We start from the raw sequence: 22,911 nt of genomic DNA, 5'->3' as shown, positions 1-22,911 counted from the left end.
CCTCCCTCCTCCCTCCCTCCTGCTTGGCGCCCCCATCGCCGATCTGCTGCACCTCTTGCTCGGCGTGCCCGTCGCCGGTCTGCTGATCCTTCTGCTCGGTCTCCTTGCCGGCCTCATTTTCCTGCTCACCCTCTTTGAAAATTGAAGCGGGTGAAACAGGCCCCAAGGAGGCAAAGATGGCCTCCATGTTCTCGTCACGGTCAGCACGGCAATTACGGACTCGTTCAGCAGAAAGCAGGACCGATGAAGACGCAAGCTCCTCAAGGAGCGGCAGACTCTGGAGGCGCGCTGCAATCTCTCGGCCATACAGCGGCAAAACGACTTCGGGTTCCTGCTCAGCGTTATCGGTCATCAATTTCAGCAGATCGCCGATAAGGGCCGAAAATTGATTGCTCAAAAAGAGTTTCTCCGTGTAAACACGGAGAGCCTCCCCCTGAGCAACCACGGCAGCAGCCTCCCTCTGTTTCGACTGCTCTCTCTGGATGATGAGCTGGTTTTTGGCACGCTGGGCTTCATCCTGAGCCGAGATCCTAGCGGCCCTTGCCTCCTCAAAGTCTGCCCGAGCCTGTTCGGCCTGGTGACGAGCAGCATTCAAATTCCTCTGCATCTCATCATAATCGCTGGACGCTTTAGAGAGTTCAACTGTGACGAGCTTGCAGAGCATATTGTTCCTCTGAAAATGGAAAAAGGAAAAAAAATCAACAGAGGGGCCACAAAAAATATAGGAAAGAAGCAAAACCAGAAAATCAAGAAGGAAATTCACCTCCACAAAGTCCTTTGGCCATAAAAAGGGCTCAGAGATATGTTCCGAAGTGGCCGCAACCGCTCCGGATCCACAACCCCCCAGGACAATGTCTCTCTGTGGCGCCTTTGGAGGTTTCTGAGTCTTCGCCTTCCCCTTTGCCGAAGTCGATCCCGGCTTTTTTGGATCCGAAGACTGACTCGAAGAGGTCTTCTGCCTCTTCGGATTCTTCTCGGCATCAGACGCCGAGCTGGTGGCTCTCTGTTTCTCCGGCTCCTTGGATTCGGAGGATTTGCGACCTAGCCTGCTTAGCATGTTCACTGCCAAAAAGCGAGAAAACAAAGTTAGTTTTCGCCGCTAAAGCAGTAAAGCATAAAAAAGAAATCCTCACCCTCAGTCTCTTCGTCCGAAGACGAGGAATCGAACACGAAGTCACCCTTGACGAGCTCAGATTCCGAATACTGTTTCCTAATCATGGGAATCTTATTGAGCTCGCCCTCGAGCTCGTCCAACGGTTCTACCCGAGGATGAGGAATTACGGACTTCGGCCCTCTCCAGGAAAAGTCCGGAGCCGCTGTCCTATTGTAAAAAAAGAAACGATTTTGCCACTTCGGCCATTTGGTTTTACAGAATGCTCTGAAGGGCTGTAAAGGGATCAAGTAAAACCAGGATCCCTTTCTCTTAAACTGAAAGAAATTAAGGATTGCCCTCAGAGACAGATCCTTTTCTAGTCTACGCAGCTCGGCAGCAAAGGCCGATAAGTGCCTCCAAGAATTTGGAGTCACCTGACCTAAAGGAAGTTGAAAAAAATCAAGAAGCTCTACAAAGGCAGGGGGAAGAGGGAAACGAAGCCCGCATTCTAAGCAGGCTTCGTAAACGGTGGCATAACCCTCCGGCGGCGAGTTAGCCCTATGAATGTCGTCGGGAATCACCACTAACCCCCAGGAAGAAAATATTTTCCGTGTAAGGATATCACAGTATCCTTACTCAAAATGCTGTGAAAATATTCTACCGTCTTCTCCTCGGACCTTTTCCGGCCAGAAGACCCCTCACCCCCCTTCCTACCACTACCTGATTCAGAAACAGATTCAGAAGAAGAAGACATGATTCTTACTCTTTGATGGTCGAAAGTCTCTGAAGAAATTCTTGAAGAAGCGGAAGAAAATTTTACGAAAAAGAGAGAGAATACAGAAGAAATAATCGCAAAAGTATTCCAATGATGAAGAGAGGAAATATTTATCAGATTCGCAAAGGCATTTCAAATTCGTCGCACCGTTTCAAATCCCACTTTTTCTGGATTCTCTGGCCGGATTTGCTGTCACATTTAATGCAGACACGTGCAGAGCACGCCTCCTGACCCCCTTACAAAATGCCGAAGTGATTTACTTCGCTTTTCGGGGGGGGTGGTGATGGGATACGAACTAAACAACTAAACAATAATTGCGAGCCCAATAGCAGTGACGGCCCATCAGCCCAAAACCCAAGAAAGAGTATCAGTTCGGCACAACCAAAGAGTTCGGTCACAGCCTATAGCTCGGTAGTATCAGTTCGGCACAACCAAGGAGTTCGGTCACAGCCTATAGCTCGGTAAAAGCCGACCAATCGAGCTCAACTCTCAGATCGGCAAAAGCTGATCGGCAAAGTTCAGCAGTTCGGTCTCAGTATTCGACCGAACAAGGAGATAGTGGACCCATGCAGGATCTCCACGACCTCCATTACACCCACGATCTATTTAGTGGTATTAAGCAGTTATCAACCCCCCTACCAGGGCTGCAAACCACGATCTTAGTTCGAATGTATAAATAGAACTTAGATCAGATAGACGAAGGTTAAGCTCTCTAGATCCAGAATCTCATATAGCAAATCAGTATTGTAATCTGTAAGCTCGATCAAGCAATACAAATTTGCCCTCTATTCTTCCCGTGGACGTAGATTTACCTCAGTAAATCGAACCACGTAATTTTCCGTGTTGTGATCTTCATTTATTACTTGCATTTATTCCCATCAAAAATTCGCTAAATCATCATGAATCAAGGAAAAACAAATGGGAGAGAGGGAAAAATTAAAAAACCAGGCGCCACTTGTGGGGAAGGAAAATAGAAGGCGGCAAATTTATTTAAAGGATATAAAAGTAAATTTATTCCTTAGTGAACCGGGTATTATAACTGTTGGGATTCAATACGCACAAGACTTTCACACACTCAGGTGAATCACACACACACTCACAGTTGTATGATAACTCACAATGCAGAAGAACACACACTCACACTTAGAGTATCGAAGATGGTAATCTTGGAGAGAAAACTTGAAAACTCTTTATTGATTTTTCACTACTAACTACGTACATGGTTTTGAGCTATTTAAAGCTCTACAATCAAGTAGCAACTTGCTACTAACTAACTACAAGAAGAATCAAGAAAGCAAGAAGAATAACTGCTACATCTCGGCTAACTAACTGCTGCACCAACGGCTAGTTTCTCTAGGCCGAACTTCCTTCTCGGTTCAAGACCGAACTGTTGCTTCTTCTTTTTCGGCTCAAGACGAACTCTATTCTTGACTCAAGACCGAACTTTCTTTTCGGCTCACAACCGAGCACTCTCTTCGGCTCACAACCGAGCTCCCTTCTCGGTTCACAAACCGAACTCCTTTCTCGGTACACAAACCGAACTCCTTTGCTTCTCGGCTCAAGACCAACTGTCTTCTCGGCTCAAAGCCGAACTCAAAGCCGAGCTCAAAGCCGAGCTTCCTTCTTCTTCTCTTCTTCTTCCAACTGAAATGAGCACTCCATTATTACAATTCTCCACCTGAGGGCTCATCTCAGTTCTCGCACAAACATTGATCAACTTCTTGCAATGATCAAACTTGTCTCTACTTAGAGATTTAGTTAGCATATCTGCCGGATTGTGCAAGGTGTTAATCTTAACCACCTTCACCCTTCCCCTTTCAATCTCATCTCTAATAAAGCGCAACTTTATGTCTATATGCTTGCTCCTTTCATGGAAACCCGGATGTTTAGCCAAGCATATAGCTGAGCTGCTGTCACAATGAATCACCATTGTTTCTTGGTCAAAACCAAAATCAGAAATTACTCCCTGGATCCAAAAGCTCTCCTGTACAGCTGCAGTGAGAGCTATATACTCTGATTCTGTAGTTGAGAGAGCAACTACACTCTGCAGACCTGATTTCCAACTGATCACAGTTCCAAACATGGTGAACAAATAACCTGTTTGAGACTTTCTGGTGTCCAGATTTGCAGCATAGTCTGCATCACAATACCCCTGCACAACCTCCTCAGATCCACCTTCCCAGCCATTGAACACAATCCCCCAGTCCTTAGTTGACTTCATGTACCTCAATATCCATTTAAGAGCATTCCAATGCTCCTTCCCCGGGTCTGCCATGTATCTGCTAGTCACTGAGATAGCATGAGCAAGATCTGGTCTTGTACAAATCATAGTGTACATGATACTCCCAACAACCCTAGCATAAGGGATAGCCTCCATCTCATCAGCCTCTTGCTTAGTTTTAGGAGCTTGTTCCTTTGATAATCTGAAACTCTGGGACAAGGGTGTTGAGGCAGGTTTAGCATTCTCCATTCTGAATCTCTGCATAACTTTGTCAATATAATCAGTTTGCAGCATCCACAGCTTCTTGCAGCCTCTATCTCTCTGAATATGTATGCCTAGGATCTTCCTTGACTCTCCTAGATCCTTCATTTCAAAGCTCGACTTCAGATCTTGTTTAACTTTCTGAATTTCTGTCATAGAAGGGCCTGCAAGTAGCATATCATCCACATAGAGTAATAGGTAGGCAATGGGAGTCCTGCCTGCCTTCTTGATGTAAATACAATCATCATATTCTGACTTGGAGAAGCCAATCTTCTTCATCTGTGCATCAAACTTCTTATTCCACTGTCTAGGACTTTGCTTAAGTCCATAAAGACTTTTCTGTAGCAGGCACACCTTGCCTTCTTCTCCAGTCTTCACATAGCCCTCTGGCTGTTCCATAAAGATAGTCTCCTCTAGATCCCCATTGAGGAAGGCTGTCTTCACATCAAGCTGTTGTAGCTCCCAGTCTAGCTGGTTCACAACTGCCAACAAGATCCTAATCGAAGTGTGCTTAACAACTGGAGCAAATACTTCATTGAAATCAATTCCTTCTTGCTGTGTGAAGCCCCTAGCCACCAGCCTTGCCTTGTATCTGATTCTATCTTTATCAGTGGTCTCAATCTTTTTCTTAAACAACCACTTACAACTGATCAGCCTCCTTTCTTTTCCATCTGTAGTCAGTCTGGATTTATCCACCAAAATCCATGTTTTGTTCTTGAGTAAAGATTCCATTTCCTCATTCATGGCTTCAATCCACCTTTCTCTGTCTTTACTCTTCATGGCTTCTTTATATGTGAGAGGATCTGCAATATCAATGCCCTCAGCAGCACAAAGTGCATAGTAGACCACATCAGAAAACCTTTCAGGTGGTCTTGTATTTCTTCTGCCTCTATCTCTTGCTATCTGGTATTCTCTGGCAGAATCTGCTGTAGGCTCATCAATTTTTCTACCTCGAGCTAGAGCACCATCATCCTCTGGTTCAGACTCACTTTCTGAGTCAGAGGCTCCACCTGCTCCTTGGCAAAGTCCCACTGGCTCCACCTTGAGGAAATCACTCTCGACTTCATTGGAGTCCAGCTTCCTTTTTAAGTATGGCATCTGATCCTCCAAGAACACAACATCCCTACTCACCACCACCTTCTGCCTACCAGGCTCAATGCACCAGAGCCTATACCCCTTAACACCCCTCTGATACCCCAGCAATATGCATTTTAGAGCCCTAGCCTCAAGCTTACTTTGCCTAGCATGAGCATAGGCTGCACACCCAAACACCTTGTATTTTGAGTAGTCACTATGGGCTCCATACCACATGTAATCAGGAGTCTCAGACTTAAGGGCAGTAGATGGACACTTATTTATGAGATAGGCTGCTGTATACACAGCCTCTCCCCAAAATCTGTTGCTCAGACCAGAACTGAGTAACAAGCACCTTACTCTCTCTAGGATAGTCCTATTCATCCTCTCCACAACACCATTTTGCTGGGGGTTACCAGGAACAGTGCGGTGCCTCTTCATACCCTTCTCTTTGCAAAACAGATCAAACTCAGTAGACAAGAATTCCAAGCCATTGTCAGTTCTTAGGCATTTAACACTCCTTCCCTTCTCTAGCTCCACCTCTTTACACCATATCTTGAATTTTGTGAATGTCTCTGATTTTTCTTTCAGTATATACACCCACAGTTTCCTAGTGTAGTCATCAATAATAGCAAGGTAGTATTTCCCACCACCAATTGAGCTTACAGGTGAAGGGCCCCAGAGATCACTATGTATGTAGTCTAATGGGGCTGTAGAAGAGTGAATACCTGTAGGATAGGGTGCCTTCTTTGCTTTTCCAAGTATACACTGCTCACAGGGGTCCATCTTGTTGAAATCTCCAGAGATCAGGCCCTTCTTGATGAGTTCTTTCAAGCTTCCTTCTGCTGGATGGCCCAATCTCTTGTGCCATAGCATTATGGAATCATCTGACACTGCATTGCTTTCTCCATCAACAGCCTTAGCCTTCAGATAATAGAGAATGTGCTCTCTGTCAGCCTCCATCATCACTGCATTCCCAGATTTCACAAGCATCTTTCCCTGACTCATCAATATGGTGAACCCTTTCTCCTCCAGCATTCCCAATGAGATGAGATTTCTTTTCACTTCCGGAATGTACCTCACCCCAGTTAGGATCTTTATAGAACCATCTTGCAAACTTAGCTTCACTTTCCCTATCCCTTTGATCTGACACACATGGTTATTTCCAAGAACTACAGTCCCTGATGCTTCCTGAAGATCATGAAACCAAGATTTGTTGGGGCACATATGGAAGCTGCACCCTGAGTCCATTATCCACCTGTGACTGATCCCATTATCACTTACATTCATGAGTTGAGCAGGGGGATCAGTACTCTCTACACAATCAGAAGTGTTGTGGCCCTCAGAGGCTAGTTTTCTCTTCCAGGCATGGCAGTCCTTCTTCAAGTGCCCTGGTTTCTTGCACCAAAAACATGCTCTGGTTTCCTTCTGAGCATCAGAACTTGAGGGTTTAGAGCCCTCAAACTTTTTCTTGAAGTTCTGCTTTTTGAACTTCTTCACATTCAAGGCCTCTGCAGCTTGAACATTGGAGCTTGCAGAGCTTCTGCTGGTAGTCTTCTGGAGTTCCTTAGCCATCAAGGCCGAGTAGACTTCTGCATAGGTGATAGGCTTATCTCTGCCATAGATAATTGCATCACTCAACTGGTCATACGAGCTAGGCAAGGCATTCAATGTAAGAATGGCCTTGTCTTCATCTGAAATTTTAACATCCACAGAGCCCAGATCATCAATGATCTTATTGAACTCCTCCAACTGCTCTATGATAGATTTTTCACCAGAAAAACTATAGGCATAGAGCCTCTTCTTGAGATACAGCCGGTTAGCCAAAGATTTTGCCAGGTAAACTTCATCTAACCTGTTCAAGATCTCCACCGCAGTCTTGGCTTCTTGAACTTCCCTCAAGACCTTATCTCCAAGGCACAGAATCACTGCAGAATGTGCCTTGAGCTGCATCTCCTCCATCCTTGCCTGAGCTTTATCATCAAGCATTGGAGCCTTTCCTTTCTCTTCTGTATTTGCAAGAACTGCGGCCAAGCCTTGTTGAATCAAGACCGCCTTCATCTTCATCTTCCACAGGCTATAATCATTCTTGCCTGTGAACTTTTCTGCATCAAGCCTTGCTGCCATCTCTGAAACCGTTTGATCCTCTGCAAATCAGCTTCAATATCCCCTTCCCACAGACGGCGCCACTTGTTGGGATTCAATACGCACAAGACTTTCACACACTCAGGTGAATCACACACACACTCACAGTTGTATGATAACTCACAATGCAGAAGAACACACACTCACACTTAGAGTATCGAAGATGGTAATCTTGGAGAGAAAACTTGAAAACTCTTTATTGATTTTTCACTACTAACTACGTACATGGTTTTGAGCTATTTAAAGCTCTACAATCAAGTAGCAACTTGCTACTAACTAACTACAAGAAGAATCAAGAAAGCAAGAAGAATAACTGCTACATCTCGGCTAACTAACTGCTGCACCAACGGCTAGTTTCTCTAGGCCGAACTTCCTTCTCGGTTCAAGACCGAACTGTTGCTTCTTCTTTTTCGGCTCAAGACGAACTCTATTCTTGACTCAAGACCGAACTTTCTTTTCGGCTCACAACCGAGCACTCTCTTCGGCTCACAACCGAGCTCCCTTCTCGGTTCACAAACCGAACTCCTTTCTCGGTACACAAACCGAACTCCTTTGCTTCTCGGCTCAAGACCAACTGTCTTCTCGGCTCAAAGCCGAACTCAAAGCCGAGCTCAAAGCCGAGCTTCCTTCTTCTTCTCTTCTTCTTCCAACTGAAATGAGCACTCCATTATTACAATAACTTAACCGGTTTTTTTCCTACCTAACCAGTTTATGGTTGTCCATAATATGGCTGCATAGCTTTTCCCTAAAACTAATATGTATAAGTGAGACTAATAATCCACTAACTTATTCAACTCATTTTTTTTTACATTTCTTAAAATCCGTGCTCACACTAAATGTAACACTTAATGTGGGATGGAGGTAGTATTTTTCAAAGTTTGTAGTTACTTTCCCTTAAATTCGAACTACTACAAGAATTTTGTATTTCTAAAAGTTTGTAGTTATTTTCTCTTGAATACTACTTCAACTTTGTATTAAATTCGAACTTTATAATATTAAATAAATTCTAAAAGTTTATAGTTAATTTTCCAAAAAAAAAATCAAAATCACAATCGGGACTGGATACCCGAGTCAAGGTATCCGAAATCAAATTCGGTTCGAGATCGAGTATTTGATTTTGGAATTTCGGGATCGGGTATTTGAAAATTTCGGATCGGGTATCCGCGGATACCCGATTTGACAGGCCTAAATGAGACGCTTCTTTTAAGCACCTGTTTTAAAACAAATGATATTCAATAAGGAAGCGAAAAAGTAAGAGATCTCCATCCATGGTCTTGCCAAAGAGCATGGATCATGGGCCCCTAACCCACATTTATTCATTTTTAATTCCATACTCTTCCGCAAGAGCACAACACCCACATGCATGCTCTTCCATAAGAGCATACTCTTACACTATTCAAGGGTCCCACCATTCTATTATTCAATTTAAATACTTCAATTACTAAAAACATTTCCACAATATCAAATTGCATTCAAAATACCCAAAATAATATTACAAATTACTAAAAAATTAAAAATTACATAATTGATGAATCTTGTTGCTTTTAAATTGAAGACACAAGAACATGCTTATATATATAGGCTACAAAATTGGGAATTGCAACCATAAATATAAACCTATCTATCTTAAGTAAAAGTTGACATTTGATGAGAAAGATCGAGTGATATCACTACTATTTGATGTAAAAAAATCCGAAATTTAAAAAAAAAACGGTCGAAAAACGGCTATAATTTTGGAAATTCAAAAATATTTTTTTTATTTTTTGAATTATTTTTGATTTTTTATGAATTAAAAAAATTAAATTTAACGGAATAAAAACTCGCTCAATCGCGCATGGGGCGAGTGGGCATCACCGCCCAATGGAACGCTGCCACGTCGCCCTGCTCGGCGGCAAGAGCACGTCCGTACCGACGGCAAGGACGGTGCTCTTGCCCAAGAACACCGTTGGGAATGCTCTAAGACAATAAGAAGAGTAATATTGAAAATATTTAATCTCTCAACTTTAATTATTACTCATTAAATATCATTTTCAAAACTAAGTGCAAACGGCTTGCTTATGGTGGGACAATTGAACTATGAAAAATCAAATAAAATATGTCTTTCAATACCAAGATTGTTAGTATTGACTATAAATAGATACAAGTATTCATACCAAAAACGTACTTTACATATTAGACTTGTTGCACCACTACTCCTTATGTTTGTGAATGTAATTCAGTGGGATCAGTGTAAGTAGTTATAATCAATTGCCTTATAATATATGATTAATAAAAAGCACAAGGCTCAAAATCGTATGATTAAAATCACACACACAATTTGATCAAACACACGTGTGTCTGTAACCGATTTTCGCGATTGGAAGTTGTTATCTACCATGCACTGCACAATGCGACTTGGTCAAAATTAAATTCATTCACTACAGTAAAATGATATACTACTAATGATTTAGTCAATTAAAGATTTCATATTAAAAAACGCAAAAACCTTAGTGCTGTCAACCGCATACAATCTCTATTCATAAACCAAACCAAACCAAATTATGTTTTAAAAGTCAATGCATGGTTTATAGTTAATTGGATAATTTGAGTTTGGTAGTAGTAGAAGCTTGTGATCTTAGGCTCGATTCTCATTTCTCAATAAGATTAATTTGTAAATGAAATTTTACTTGGATTCAAATCATTTTTTATAACATCAAATAAGATTATTTCTAGAGAAAATAACAATTTTTTTCCTCAAAAACTTTTATTTTTTCGTAAATGAAACTTTGCTTGGATTCAACTCAAATTTTTTTATTAAAAATAAAAAAAGGTCGTACAATTAAACAATACTTCTTATTCATAAATAAGACTTTCACTAATTCAAATAATGACTTATTAAATTACTATATGACTTTCACATATTCTAGTGTATATATACGACAAGAATATGCAATGACATTTACAACGTATGAATTAATTTAAAAAAATGAGCCGTCATTTTCCGGTGATCGTCAACACGATTGCAACAAGCGCCACTGCTTCTGCCTCCAAATTCCAATTCTTATTCCCCAATATGAAAGCAACGTTTCTGTATGTAAAACCCCAACCCCAATTCCATTCATAATTCTCGCGAATTCGTTTGTGGAGAGAAATGAGCTCAGAGCCGTTGCTCAATTACGAGCCTCCGGAGCTGAATTTCCAATGTAAGCGTTTCATCTTCGTCACAGTTTGACTTTTTTTCCCTTTTCTTCTTTGCCTCTTTGTTGGTTTTATCGAATGGTTGTATTTGCTCAGTTGATCACAACAAGCAGCTCTCGTCTTCTGTCCGATTGTTAAATAAAACCGACGATTGTGTTGCTTTCAAGGTGAGTTTATTTGTTTTTCCGACTACTGCTCAGGCTATGTGATAATTCGATTTGATAAAAACTGTAACCTCTATGTTTTCAGCTCAAGTCCACTAATCCCAGAAATTATGTGGTTCAACCAAGAATTGGAGTTCTGCTGCCTCGATCATCTTGTGAAATCAAAGGTTCTTATTTCATTTTTTTACACTCTCTTCCCAAGATAGAGAATAATGGATAATAACATCAAGGAGCCATTAGTTTGAGATTGTTTCTTTTTTTCATACATTATAGTCTGGAGGGGGTGTAAGGCAGTCTTTTTTTGTTCTTTTTTTTGGTTTTTAAAGAACTCAGCTTGGCGCATTTTGTAGTGAAAATGCGAGCCCAGAGGGAATCTCACCACAATATAAGGTGCAAGGACAAGTTCATGATTGAAAGTGTAGCTGCATCTCCTGATACAACTCTGGAAGATGCTCGAAAACTGGTAAACCGCTACTGAATTATTTCCATTATGGTTAATTTGATGTTCGCCTTTCTGTTGCTTGTAGTTTAATGATACATGGTTGGCCTGATTTTAATGATAGCTTCCAAATATCTTGGTTTATGGAACATTATCGTTTTCATGTATATGGACCAGTAGTTCCATAAATTTGTACTCCTACTTTGATGCTTTGAAACTATTTGGTATAATATTGTAACTAAATGAAACACCTATTTCATGTTTTGAAAAAAAAACCACTTCGTATAATTGATTTCCTGATTAACATCAGCATCTTAACAATTTGGGCTATATTGCTTCAGAAAAAGTAAGGAGTTCGTATGTTAGTGAATGTTCTGGTTCATTATTTTAGTAACTTTGTTAGTTCATATGGCTTATGTAGTTTGATAAGGAGTCTGGAAATCCCCTTCAAGAGTTCATACTACGAGCCAATTACAGTAGGCCGGCAGAATCTTCGCCTGGAACATCTGTCATTGAAAATACAGATGTACCTTCTCCTGAGGTTGGCTTCTTAAGATTTAGAGAATCACATGATCTTCAAAGCATAATGACTGCATTTTTTGGTTACTCCAGGTCAATGATACTTTTGCAGAACCTCATGAGAACAGTTTACAGGTAAATAATCTGTTTCTCTCGTGCCAATTTGTTTTCCACTCCATGGGCGTGGTATGGCAATCTGGGATAGTGACTGTTTTTGGTCGGTTATTGCAGGTTGCTAGCTCTGTCACTGATTCTAATGACAATGATTTACTGGTGAAAACCTGTTTTACTCTTGTAGATTTGTTTTCTCCACCTACAGACATCATTTCTCAAAGCAAGGATAATAACCACATCTTTCTTTTGGATTTATGCATAATGCAGGTCACCAACAGTGTTAACGAACCTCGTGGCAACGACTCGCAGGTAAAAATATATCTTCTTGTACCCCTTTCATTGGTTCATTTCGAATGTTTCGTTTTCGACCTTTCTCATAATATAGTCACACCTTCTCTTAAATTGACTAGAATAATAAGTGTGGGGATTACTTCCTGGCTTGTTATGTCCTGTTGTTGTTCCATTGCTTTTGAAGTGTTATGAGGTTTAAGAAAAAGATGCAATGATTCATCATCTGTTTTAACTTGAGATGAATATTAAATCACATTGCCTATTAAAATTGACATAATTATTCTTACTAAGAGTCATCTGATCCTTCTGCAACACTATGTTAATTGTTTCTCACAGGAAAAGGATATCACTCGTAGTGGTGAATCAATTCTAAGGAGCTTTATCAGCAATTGTACCGGTGAATCAATTCTAAGGGACATTATCAGTAGCTTGCTGATTGTAGTCTCCTTATACCTCATGAAACAAACAATATCATGGATCTGGTAAATAACTCTGTTCTATGTTTAATATGCATCTATAACTAGGACTGTTGTTTTTATTCGTTAAATCACACTTTTGATTAGGCCCTCTGTTAGTTGAAAGATTTACCTGCAATGTGAGTTGATATCATGATTAAGAACATTGTGGCATTCAGTTGCTCTTTTATTAGCCCAAATCAGTAACTCACTCGCCCCATATTAATATGGAGCGTGGCCTTTCACTGAGGATATTTGCTTGGTTGTTGTTTAGTCTACGAGTCTAAGTAATCTCCCCGAATGTCAAGCCTATTTTCTTAGTTCTGAAACAGTACTGTTCATCATCATCCACCGACAAGCACTTTTTTTCCTTGTCTATAATATACAAAATTGCACCTCTATTGTCTCTGTCAAATTTGTTGGTTCCTAACATTCTGGATAGATGGCTCGCTGCCCGTTCAATCATTATAAGTCGAAGTTCTAATCAGATTGGAGTTTTGTGGTTACAGGAGTTTGGTAATGTTTGTGATGATGCTGATTATAAAGATGATAAAGAAATTGGTGTCAGATTCTGTTGAGGACTGGATTGTGAAAACTCTTCTGCATATCGTCATGTATATTCTATTTGGGAACACAGGACTGACGTAGGACGACACCCTTTTGTGTTAATCATAGTGATAAACAAGGAAATAAAATGTAGTATTAATTGGCTCTGTCAAGCTATGCTTGCATGTAAATTAGTTTTGTACATGTTTTCTTTTAGACAGCGTAATTCATTACTATGGACTACAGATAGTGTTGCTTATCATTACCACGTACAAGAGAGACTGAAAGGTGAAACAATTTTTGCCAACATGTTGAGATTTGCTTGAAATATGTAGCTTTTTAGACTTTTAGTTTTTAGAACTAGAGAACAAATGTTTTTCCTTCTAAAGACAAATTCACATGCATCCTTATAATCCAATCCAATCCAATCATGGTCTAATACGAGTTTGGCAATTTACAAAATCTGCATAAAAACATAATAAAATGCATAAACACAAAAGACGCAAGGAAGCCGGGCAAGGACTTGAACAGAAAAACAAAAATATTTACCAGCAACAAACACATTATTTTTTTCTCTGGATTTTGAATGATAGTAAATCATACAACAAATATACAAAGACTTCGAGCGATGAAAATCATACACTGAACTCTTAAACCAGAACTACACTACAAGTGAAACTGGGAAGAATTTAAAAACTTGAATGTAGATTGTAGAAACTTGTCGTCTGCACTGTAGCAGGACTTGGCTATTTCCACCAACTTGGAGCATGCTTCTAACGTTTCGTCAGGCACCTAAACATGCATCAGACAAAATAATATAAGCAATATACTATTAATCTACGACTTGAAAAGAAAATGGAGCAGCCGGATTATGGTGGAAATCCACACTAGACAGAAACACATGGGACACGAACATAATTTGTTTCCAATTTTTTGGAAAACCAAGAACGTAAGACGTAATTTCTTATATGGTTGAATAAAATACAATCAGATTGTATCCTTTTACTAACCCTAAAGGATGAAGCTACACAGTTGCAACTTTCGAGAGCCAATTTTCCTCGCTCCTGCAAGTCGGTATTCAAGTTCATGATACAGTACCAAATGAACGTGCTCAAAAAACAGAACAGAAATGCAGCAACTAAAGGAGGAACTGACATGAATCAGAATGAAATAGATGAAAAAAGGTATCCATAGAGACTCTGTTACCTTAGAAGACTCTTGCATCACACAATTTACAATGCCCTGAAGAGCAATACGTGACAAAGACAGTAGTTCTTGATGATCAGACGGGAATCCAACAAATAGTTGGTAGTTACAAACAACCTGGAGAGACAAAATGAAGATACAGTATGCATGCGAGAACCACGTCCAAGATATTATATTAATGAAGTCAAGGGAACTAATTAATTACAAATTCTCTCGGGCTTAAAGACAGTCCAGGACACACCTGACAGACCAAAAAATGCACCCCAAAAACACTTAAATAAACAACAATTTACAGAATTATTCTTAAGAAAAACAGAGAATAACTTAGCACAGCTGATTCCTATTAATACATGGTGGATTATAATCAATACCACCTCATGGTGAACCATGCCCGTTAAGAGCTTATGCGGAAAATATCTTACTTGTGTTGAGATGAGAGGTGCCCGCACTTTAGGCCGGGACCCCAACATTGATATCATAGCCATGCCGCAAACTTAATCATGATATGATTCCCTTAACACAAAGTGGGACTTTGTTTGAGAGGACTTCCATGTATACAACCAAAGCCCCACAACTTTCAATAATATAAAAGAGCTCTTTTGGGAAAGCCTAAAACTAAATCATGTAGCTGAGACCCAGGAACAACAAATGTTATATTGGTGTAATCTGCGGTGTCTGCACTTTCAAGGTAAATCATGTGCATAGAGAGCCGGAGCTGTAATTGGAGTAATAACCTAACAGACTTACCTTTCCACTCACAGCATGGTACGGCAGTTGATTCTGGGATTGTGCTGCAGACAAGAAAACAATTGCAGAGAATATCTTGGCCTTCATTCTCGGCAATATCCTAAAGTTAGTGACCATGTTACTACCAAGGGAAAATTATGGAGTAAGAAAGTTCAACAACTAGGTGAGCAGAAGAATCACCATGCTTGGGAGTTAAGGAAAGACAGAAAACGCTTGGGAATGTAGGCTACTTCTGGTTCTACACCACCTTCAGTGACAAAGTAGCACATCAGCGGAATTTCAAGGTAAAAATTTTAGAGCTACGTCGAGCTCATTCAAGTAAAACTTACTGTACATCACTAATCCATAAGCAGTCATCAATCCAGAAAATCTGAAAAATGGTGCAAAATTACCTGGGACCATCACCAACATGCCGCATAACTTACATATTAATGAAATGGCTTCATCGCCATCTTCTGCCATCTGCATAACTACATGCAACAGACTGATTCAGTATCTAAGTTTGTAGCAAAAATCCATAAAACAAGTAAATACTTAGAATAGCTGCCATAACATAAGCTATGATGGTTACTAATGATGAAAAGGTGAAAAGAGGCTAGAGCATAAATGACCAGGTAAGATAAATTTACATATTTCGATTTGGGGTTTAGATTATCAGATCATACATATTCCAATACTTCCTCCGTCCGCGTATAGGAGTCCCGTTTCCCCATTTTAGTCCTTCCGCGAATAGGAGTCCCGGTTCACTTTTATCATAAATGGTAATAGGGTCTCACATTCCACTAACTCATTCTACTCACATTTTATTTAAAACTAATCTATACAAGTGGGACCCTTATTCCACTAACTTTTTTCCACCCACTTTTCTTAACATTTCTTAAAACCCGTGCCGCCAAGAAATGAGACTCCTAATGGCGGACGGAGGGAGTACTTGCATTGACTTTCACCTTCACTACATGAAATACCATCGAGGTTTGTTTTTGCTACCACTGAAATATGACCTACTAGAATTTAAAATTTTCTAATTTTCTAGTCTACTAGTACTATTTTCTGATTAATGTTACTCTGAATGATTTTTTTATGTCTAACCATTGACTGGATCAATCATTTCCAAGCAATTGACTGCTGCATTTAGAAGCCCATCCAGATGAGAAACAAATCCACCCAGCAACGCTACCTGATAAGCAGGAAGACTAGGAAGTGCAAGCATTTGGTTGCAATAACAAGACTGCTGAATATACAAAGCAGAAATTGTACCTCTGCTGTTTCAATACATAAGTTCAACTGCCTTAAGTTAGCTGGAATAGCAGGTATTGTTACTTCATTGAATGCCAGGCATGATTTGACAAAACTTATGCTACTGTTTCCATTTCTCATTGCTCTAATGGCTAAGTTGTTGCAGGAATGAACAAGATTCTCCTGCAAATTTAACATTAATTCATCACACTGAGATTTTCATGTTTATCAGCATGTTACATATGCAACAAAACAATGTCAGAAAGAATGTTAGAAAATTCACACAGGAATAAACTCAAATTGATATCTAGTTATCAATGATGATCCCCACCCTCAAGTGGAAAACAAAACAAGAAAGAAAGAAGGTAGCAAATGAAACCAATCAGCAACATGCAACAGTAAGAGAAAACTAATATTGGAACAATTAGCGTTGAATCATACAATTAATATCTAACTCTATGATGCAAAAAATATACAAGACTCTTCAAGATATCTCCTGATCAGGAGGTATAGAATAAATAGGAGGAATGGGGTCAATTGGTTCATGAATGGTTCAGTAGAAAAACCCTTTTGTTAATCCTTTATAAGTTTCAGCTGAGTTCATGCAGGAAGAGGAATAGACGATGTAGTGTGTGAAGTACTGTGGGAAGTACTGAAGTATCATCATTTAGTCAAAGAATGAGTTCAGCCACAGGTGAAAATGATAAGATTCCAGAAAACATTGATGTTCTTTTGATAGCACATTGCCATGGCAAAACAAACTTACAAAAGTAAATAGCCCTTCAGCCAGACAACCAAATCAGTGAAAAAATATTCAATGGTGTGACACACTACACAAAGAGATACAACAAAACAAAACAAAACAAAACAAAACAAATCAAATCAAATAAATCAAATTAAAGGGGGTTAGAAACCTGGAGTTCATTAATGCTAGAAAATGCTCCACGACATTGGGCAAGAAACCTCAAATGGCTCTCCACTTCTATCCCATGGTCAACCTAACAGTTAAGAGGCGCAGACATCTGGTAGTAAATTCTTGATAACGATACTAACAAATAAAACCACTTTACGAATATCAGGTTACCATATAAACAAAACGGGAAATCAGACGAGATGGATGTTGATACTCATCCTTTCTCATATTTGAGAAGTCTAAGCCATTGTATAATGCCTGAGCAACTTCAAGTAGCACCTCAATGATGATCGGGTCTTGAATTTGACCATTCCTGGGGAGGAGCTTATTAACCTCCGACGGATATACAAGAAAAATAAGCAAAATAAACAATAGTAGAGGGAGGAATGTAAAGTTGTCAAGATTAATATCTATTCAAATATTGTCTTTTAGCAAAAATAACTAATAAACAATTCTAGGATCCAGTAGTCTGCCCCTCAGTACATGGACCACGATGCCCTACAACAGATGTTTCTCGCTAAAATCTTACATCCAATCATCTTGATAAAATTAACAAGCAATTTCTTCATCCCCGGGTTACATGGAGGCAAATTTATCATAAATTGCATATTAAGTGTACCACAAAATGTATAATAAGTGCACCACAAAATGTTTATGATAAAATATTTATCATAAATGGTTCTCCACAATCATCAGCACACCAAGACTGATTTAAAACATGAACGAAAAAAAAAACTTAGGATAAAGAAAACTAATGGAAGAAGGTCAACAAGAATATAGAATTTCAATAAAATGTAACAGAATAATTTGACCACAATAACAATATTGTGCATGCTGAGGGCCTTAATTTTACATCTAAGATTTTACTAAGCTATCATTTTTCACTGAATCATAATCACCCATTTCTTTTTTGGACTTAGACAAACAATATTTCTTTTAGTTACCAGACCAATTCAATGCTGTATGCAGCACATGACATGCAAAAATTCAATCTGAAATGATTGACAATAAACTTCATTGAAAGAAAAACCAGTCAATGCTACCTTCAAACCAAAGAGCTTGGCATCAAGCACTATGGGTTTCAGTCAGTAACACCAAGGGGGCATTTACTTTATAGAATTAGCCTAGATATATATAGTATACGCTAATCCATTGTTTACAAAAATGGATTGGAACTTAGGATATCTAAAAGACCTGATAATTTCAATCAGGTGAGCTAATTTTCTTAATACATATCCCATTAAAAGGGTAGGATTGGAGAAAACATAGTAATGAGAAAAAAAAATACTCAATCGTGTAAATTAGCAATCTTGAAAAACAAATGCCCCCCTAAATTGACATGAAAAAAAAAGCCAAATTTCAAGTAAAGGGACTAGATAGTACCTAGTTGCCATATTAAGAATGTGCATATTGATAGAGTTTCTCACGCTCCCATGCATCATATCTAAGATGTCAATAAAATGGTTCTGCAAAGCATCGGATGTAATCGCATTCAGTCAAAGTAGTTAATTAGAAGCCAATGTATACATGACCCTGTGCTCTAATGAAATTTGGGATTAAACTATGTCAATAATATGGAGATTGAAGAACAGAAAGCAAGCTAAGTGACAGTAGTGAAGTAATTTCACATAGAAGAAAAAATAGTTTGAAGTATACCAATGCCAATATTTTCTCTATGTCACCAAAATGAGTAAGAATTTTCAAGAAAACTGATTGCAGTATAACCAAATCGTTTTCACCAATCCTCCCATCCCTCACACGCTCCAATATTCCATCCAGTATTACATTTAGGAGCTTGCCCTGCAAAAATGGGTCCGTTTAAGGGAGATTTTATGAATTCGGGCACTAATAAACCCACATGAAAACGAAGCCAATGAAGGAATCGAGTATCTCAAAATGTCAGAAATCTACAAAAAACCAGATTAGCTAAAAAAATTAAGAAAAATGCTTGGGACACATGCATATGGGTACATAGTACTCCCTCTATCCCACTTTAGGAGTCCCGGTTTACCATTTTTGGGTGTCCCACTTTAGGAGTCCCGGTTGGAATATTCCATAATTGGTAATAGGCCCCACATTCCACTCACATTTTATTATAAAACTAATATATAAAAGTAGGACCCACATTTCACTATCTTTTCACCAACTTTCCTTTACATTTCTTAAAACTCGTGCCGAACTCAAACAATCAAGTCGCTTCAACAATCAAACTTACGCAGTTGAGACTTGAGAACTAGCTTCAACTTGATACTTTAAAAAACATTGTACTGTGATTTTGACAGAATGTGTGATAAAAAAAAACATAACTATAGCTTAAAGTATCTGAATATTTTCACACACACTTGCTTACACACTAAACAAATATTTCAAAAGAAGAAACCTATTACCTACTATATATCTTCTCTAGGAAATTGATATTCTAAAGAAAAACCAATATCAGTCAATTAGAGGAAGGCTAAAGCATTATCCACAAAACTATAAATACTATAAAGCTACAATCATCAAGGCATCAATCATAAGTAATTCAAACGCCAAAGATAAACATTTAGCTAGTATAATATAGCTTCATTAGCACAAGCAAGAGAAGCACTCACGACACACAGCCTTTGTTATCAATATCTGCATCAAGAAACTGCGCGAGAGTCATATCCTGCCCGTCCCTAGCACCCACTGAGCCATCCTCCTCATGTGCTGCCTCTCAACCCTCAGCTCAGTCAAGCAAAGGAAGACTCTAGCAACAGCAAGAGTCGACACGAGCAACCAAACTGAAGCAAAAAGCCTCCCGGGCAAAGACTTAAACGCCTCATCTCCGACTCCAACGGTGGTAACAGACTGATAGAATGAATCCAACAAATCAAGCCTTTCTACAAAATGCATCACAACAACCCCTACTCCAATGCAAAGAGCCACAACGCCTAATGCCAACGCCACTTTCATCTGTATCCTCACATCGATGATGTAAGAGGTAGGATCATGAACACCCCCACTCCTGATAGTCTTATCAAGCATGTAACTAACCATCCCACTTAGCAAAATATTGATGAAACCGAATCCCACAAGCACAAAAGCGACGGAAAACAGCTTGGTCACAGCGCTATCAGGAGTAATATCACTATAACCAATTGTACACATAGTCAAAATGCAGAAATACAAAGCATCTACAACGGGGTGGGTCGTGAAGGAGTCCATATTCAAAGCGCATATAACCACACCAAAGCTCAAGTAAATGACCAAGAAAATCACTCCCTGCTCTATGATGGAGGGTGTGGCAAACTGCGGTGCTGTTTTGGAGCGGTGAAGGTTGGTCGTTGAGGGTGTGTAATTGGGGTCAGTCAGCCATGACTGTGGGCTTTCTGGGTCATGGGTGGGTGAAGGTATGGATGATGAGGTGATGGGCGGCGGAGAACTGCAGATTTCATTGTTTTCCGGCGGAGGGAGAGCTCTACCGGAGAGGAACGGGTCGTCCATGTCAATGTAAAATCAAGCGCACGCAGAAAAGGGATTTGCAGTGACTCGATGTTCAGCCGGTGTTGCTGTTAGTGCAAGTGGGAATTCGGCTTCAGTTGAGAATCTGTGTGTTGGATGGGACAATCATAAGACTCATTTTGGTTAATTCGGCTTCAGCCGGAGTATAACTGTAGTGAAGTAGATTATAATTTACTCCCTCCGTCCCCCAATTTGAGTCACTCTTTGACTCGGCACGAGTTTTAAGGAAAAGTTTGAATGTGTGGTGTAATAAATGGAGTTAGGTAGTGAAATGTGGGGCCCCTTTGACTTTTGGTGTAATGAAGGGTAATTTTGATGTCCAAAAATGGTAAGTGGGAAGAGTGACTCTTATTGGAGGACGGCCCAAAATGGAAAAGAGTGACCCAAATTGGGGGACGGAGGGAGTAGTTTGCGATTGTCCAATAACCAATACTCCAATATCATTAAAATTTTGATGAAAACGTATAACATACCAAAACGTGGAATCGTGACCTTTTCTATTTCACTATTTATGCATTTCTGTCACATTCGCACAGTCATTATGATTAACAGATTATTACGACATAGTTTACCTAAAATCATGAACTAAGCCACGTCTCTTAACTTTTTTAATCATCCATGTAATTTATTCTCTTCTCAGTGGTATAATCAAGGTCCGTAAGATATAGTAATTGACGAACTGAATCGAAATATTTCAAATTTAGTTTAGATTTTAAAAATTTTCGATTTGGATTTCTTTTTGTTCAAATGCCAAATTTGGTTTCATTTGTTTTTTTTAAATCGAAAAATCAAAACGTATGAAAATATTTAATCTTTATAAATTTATAAAAATATTACTACTATTATATTTAAATACACATTTATCGACTAAATGACGAAAGTTTTAATCGGTAATTGGTAGTATAAGACAAAAATGGATAAATCATGGTAAAAAATTTCCATAAGTAATAGAACTAATTTTAGTGAATGTACCAATTCAGAAAAACAAAATTATTTTCCGTGAACAAATAAAATATGTAATAGAAATATTTTACATGAATAATATTTTGTTTAAATATTTGTAACCTGATATGTGCTCCATTAATTAAAAATTAAACTTTTGGATTTTCAATTTATTAGACAATACCTGGTTAAATTGATAATTAATAAATTAAATAGATATTACGAATTAATTTAAAAATTTACTCGAAGTCTCTTTACAGTTTACACGTTCAATTTCTGTCTGATTATGAAATTTACCATGCTTATTACGTTTGCAGTGATCGGTAAATCCTGGCAGCGAATTAGGAAAGATCTTTTTTCCCCTTGAGCTACAAATCACTAAAAATTGCTTAATTACGGATAAATTGAGAAATCTCCACTGCCAGAAATATGTTGCCATTTTAATTTTCAGCCTTTGCTTTATCATCCCCATACGATGGCGACTCCGGCCGTGGAAGGCGTAGTTGGTCCGGCCGCCGCGCCGATGATGTAAGGGTGGTTGCAGTGAGCAAGACCAAACCTCTGGCCCTCATTGACCAACTTCACGCCGTCGGCCATAGATGTTTCGGCGAAAACTATGTCCAGGAAATTATCGAAAAAGCCCCAATGTGTTAGAAAATACAATGCGGAAAATAAAAGACTATTGCAGAAAGTAAAAGACGAGGAGAACTTCAAAGACTACATTGTGAATGACTTGAATTCTATTCTCTCCATGGTTACACAACTATATATAGACTCTAATTCTAGCTAAACATGGAAAATATATTCTAATTATACTAATATCCTTTTTATTTGATTTTCCATAATCTTCATTGATTTCCTTCTTTATTATTGCCATATCTTCATCACTTGCCTTATTGTTCTCCAATTAATTAATTTCCTTATTCCAACACTCCCCCTCAAGTTAAGTATCGAGTTTTTTGACACTTAACTTGCACGATCTTTAATTTGATAAATAGTTTATACTCGTATTTAAGAGTTCTTCAATTTCCATTGATAGTTTATGCTCGTATCATAGAGCTTCTTCAATTCATCATTGATTGTTTAGGCTCGTATCAAAGAGTTATT

General features: G+C 39.0%; 2 protein-coding genes and 1 pseudogene across 2 annotated transcripts; 1 reads left to right on the top strand and 2 right to left on the bottom strand.

Annotated features, from left to right (window-relative positions):
- The first annotated feature begins 10,534 nt into the window (after nucleotides 1-10,534).
- LOC121758220 (vesicle-associated protein 1-3-like) lies at nucleotides 10,535-13,589 on the top strand. The gene is made up of 10 exons (XM_042153638.1): nucleotides 10,535-10,751; nucleotides 10,843-10,913; nucleotides 10,996-11,077; nucleotides 11,261-11,373; nucleotides 11,771-11,890; nucleotides 11,962-12,003; nucleotides 12,100-12,141; nucleotides 12,250-12,291; nucleotides 12,610-12,755; nucleotides 13,238-13,589. The coding sequence occupies exons 1-10, from the start codon at nucleotides 10,700-10,702 to the stop codon at nucleotides 13,374-13,376; spliced, it is 849 nt and encodes a 282-aa protein (XP_042009572.1). The 5' UTR covers nucleotides 10,535-10,699; the 3' UTR covers nucleotides 13,377-13,589.
- A 229-nt stretch (nucleotides 13,590-13,818) lies between these two features.
- Nucleotides 13,819-19,236, bottom strand: LOC121757451 (VPS35 endosomal protein sorting factor-like). The gene is made up of 13 exons (XM_042152995.1): nucleotides 19,231-19,236; nucleotides 19,033-19,176; nucleotides 18,760-18,842; nucleotides 17,548-17,689; nucleotides 17,378-17,461; nucleotides 16,485-16,646; nucleotides 16,317-16,404; nucleotides 15,620-15,697; nucleotides 15,408-15,474; nucleotides 15,228-15,327; nucleotides 14,481-14,597; nucleotides 14,285-14,338; nucleotides 13,819-14,066 (listed from the first exon to the last, which is right to left on the bottom strand). Exons 1-13 carry the CDS (start codon nucleotides 19,234-19,236, stop codon nucleotides 13,941-13,943), a joined length of 1,251 nt encoding a protein of 416 aa, XP_042008929.1. The 3' UTR covers nucleotides 13,819-13,940.
- A 730-nt stretch (nucleotides 19,237-19,966) lies between these two features.
- LOC121758219 lies at nucleotides 19,967-21,203 on the bottom strand (annotated as a pseudogene).
- Between the last annotated feature and the right edge of the window lie 1,708 nt (nucleotides 21,204-22,911).

This window comes from Salvia splendens, chromosome 12, assembly GCF_004379255.2.
Source record: "Salvia splendens isolate huo1 chromosome 12, SspV2, whole genome shotgun sequence".
Lineage (NCBI taxonomy): Eukaryota > Viridiplantae > Streptophyta > Magnoliopsida > Lamiales > Lamiaceae > Salvia > Salvia splendens.
This window is presented reverse-complemented; position numbering and strand designations above follow the sequence as displayed.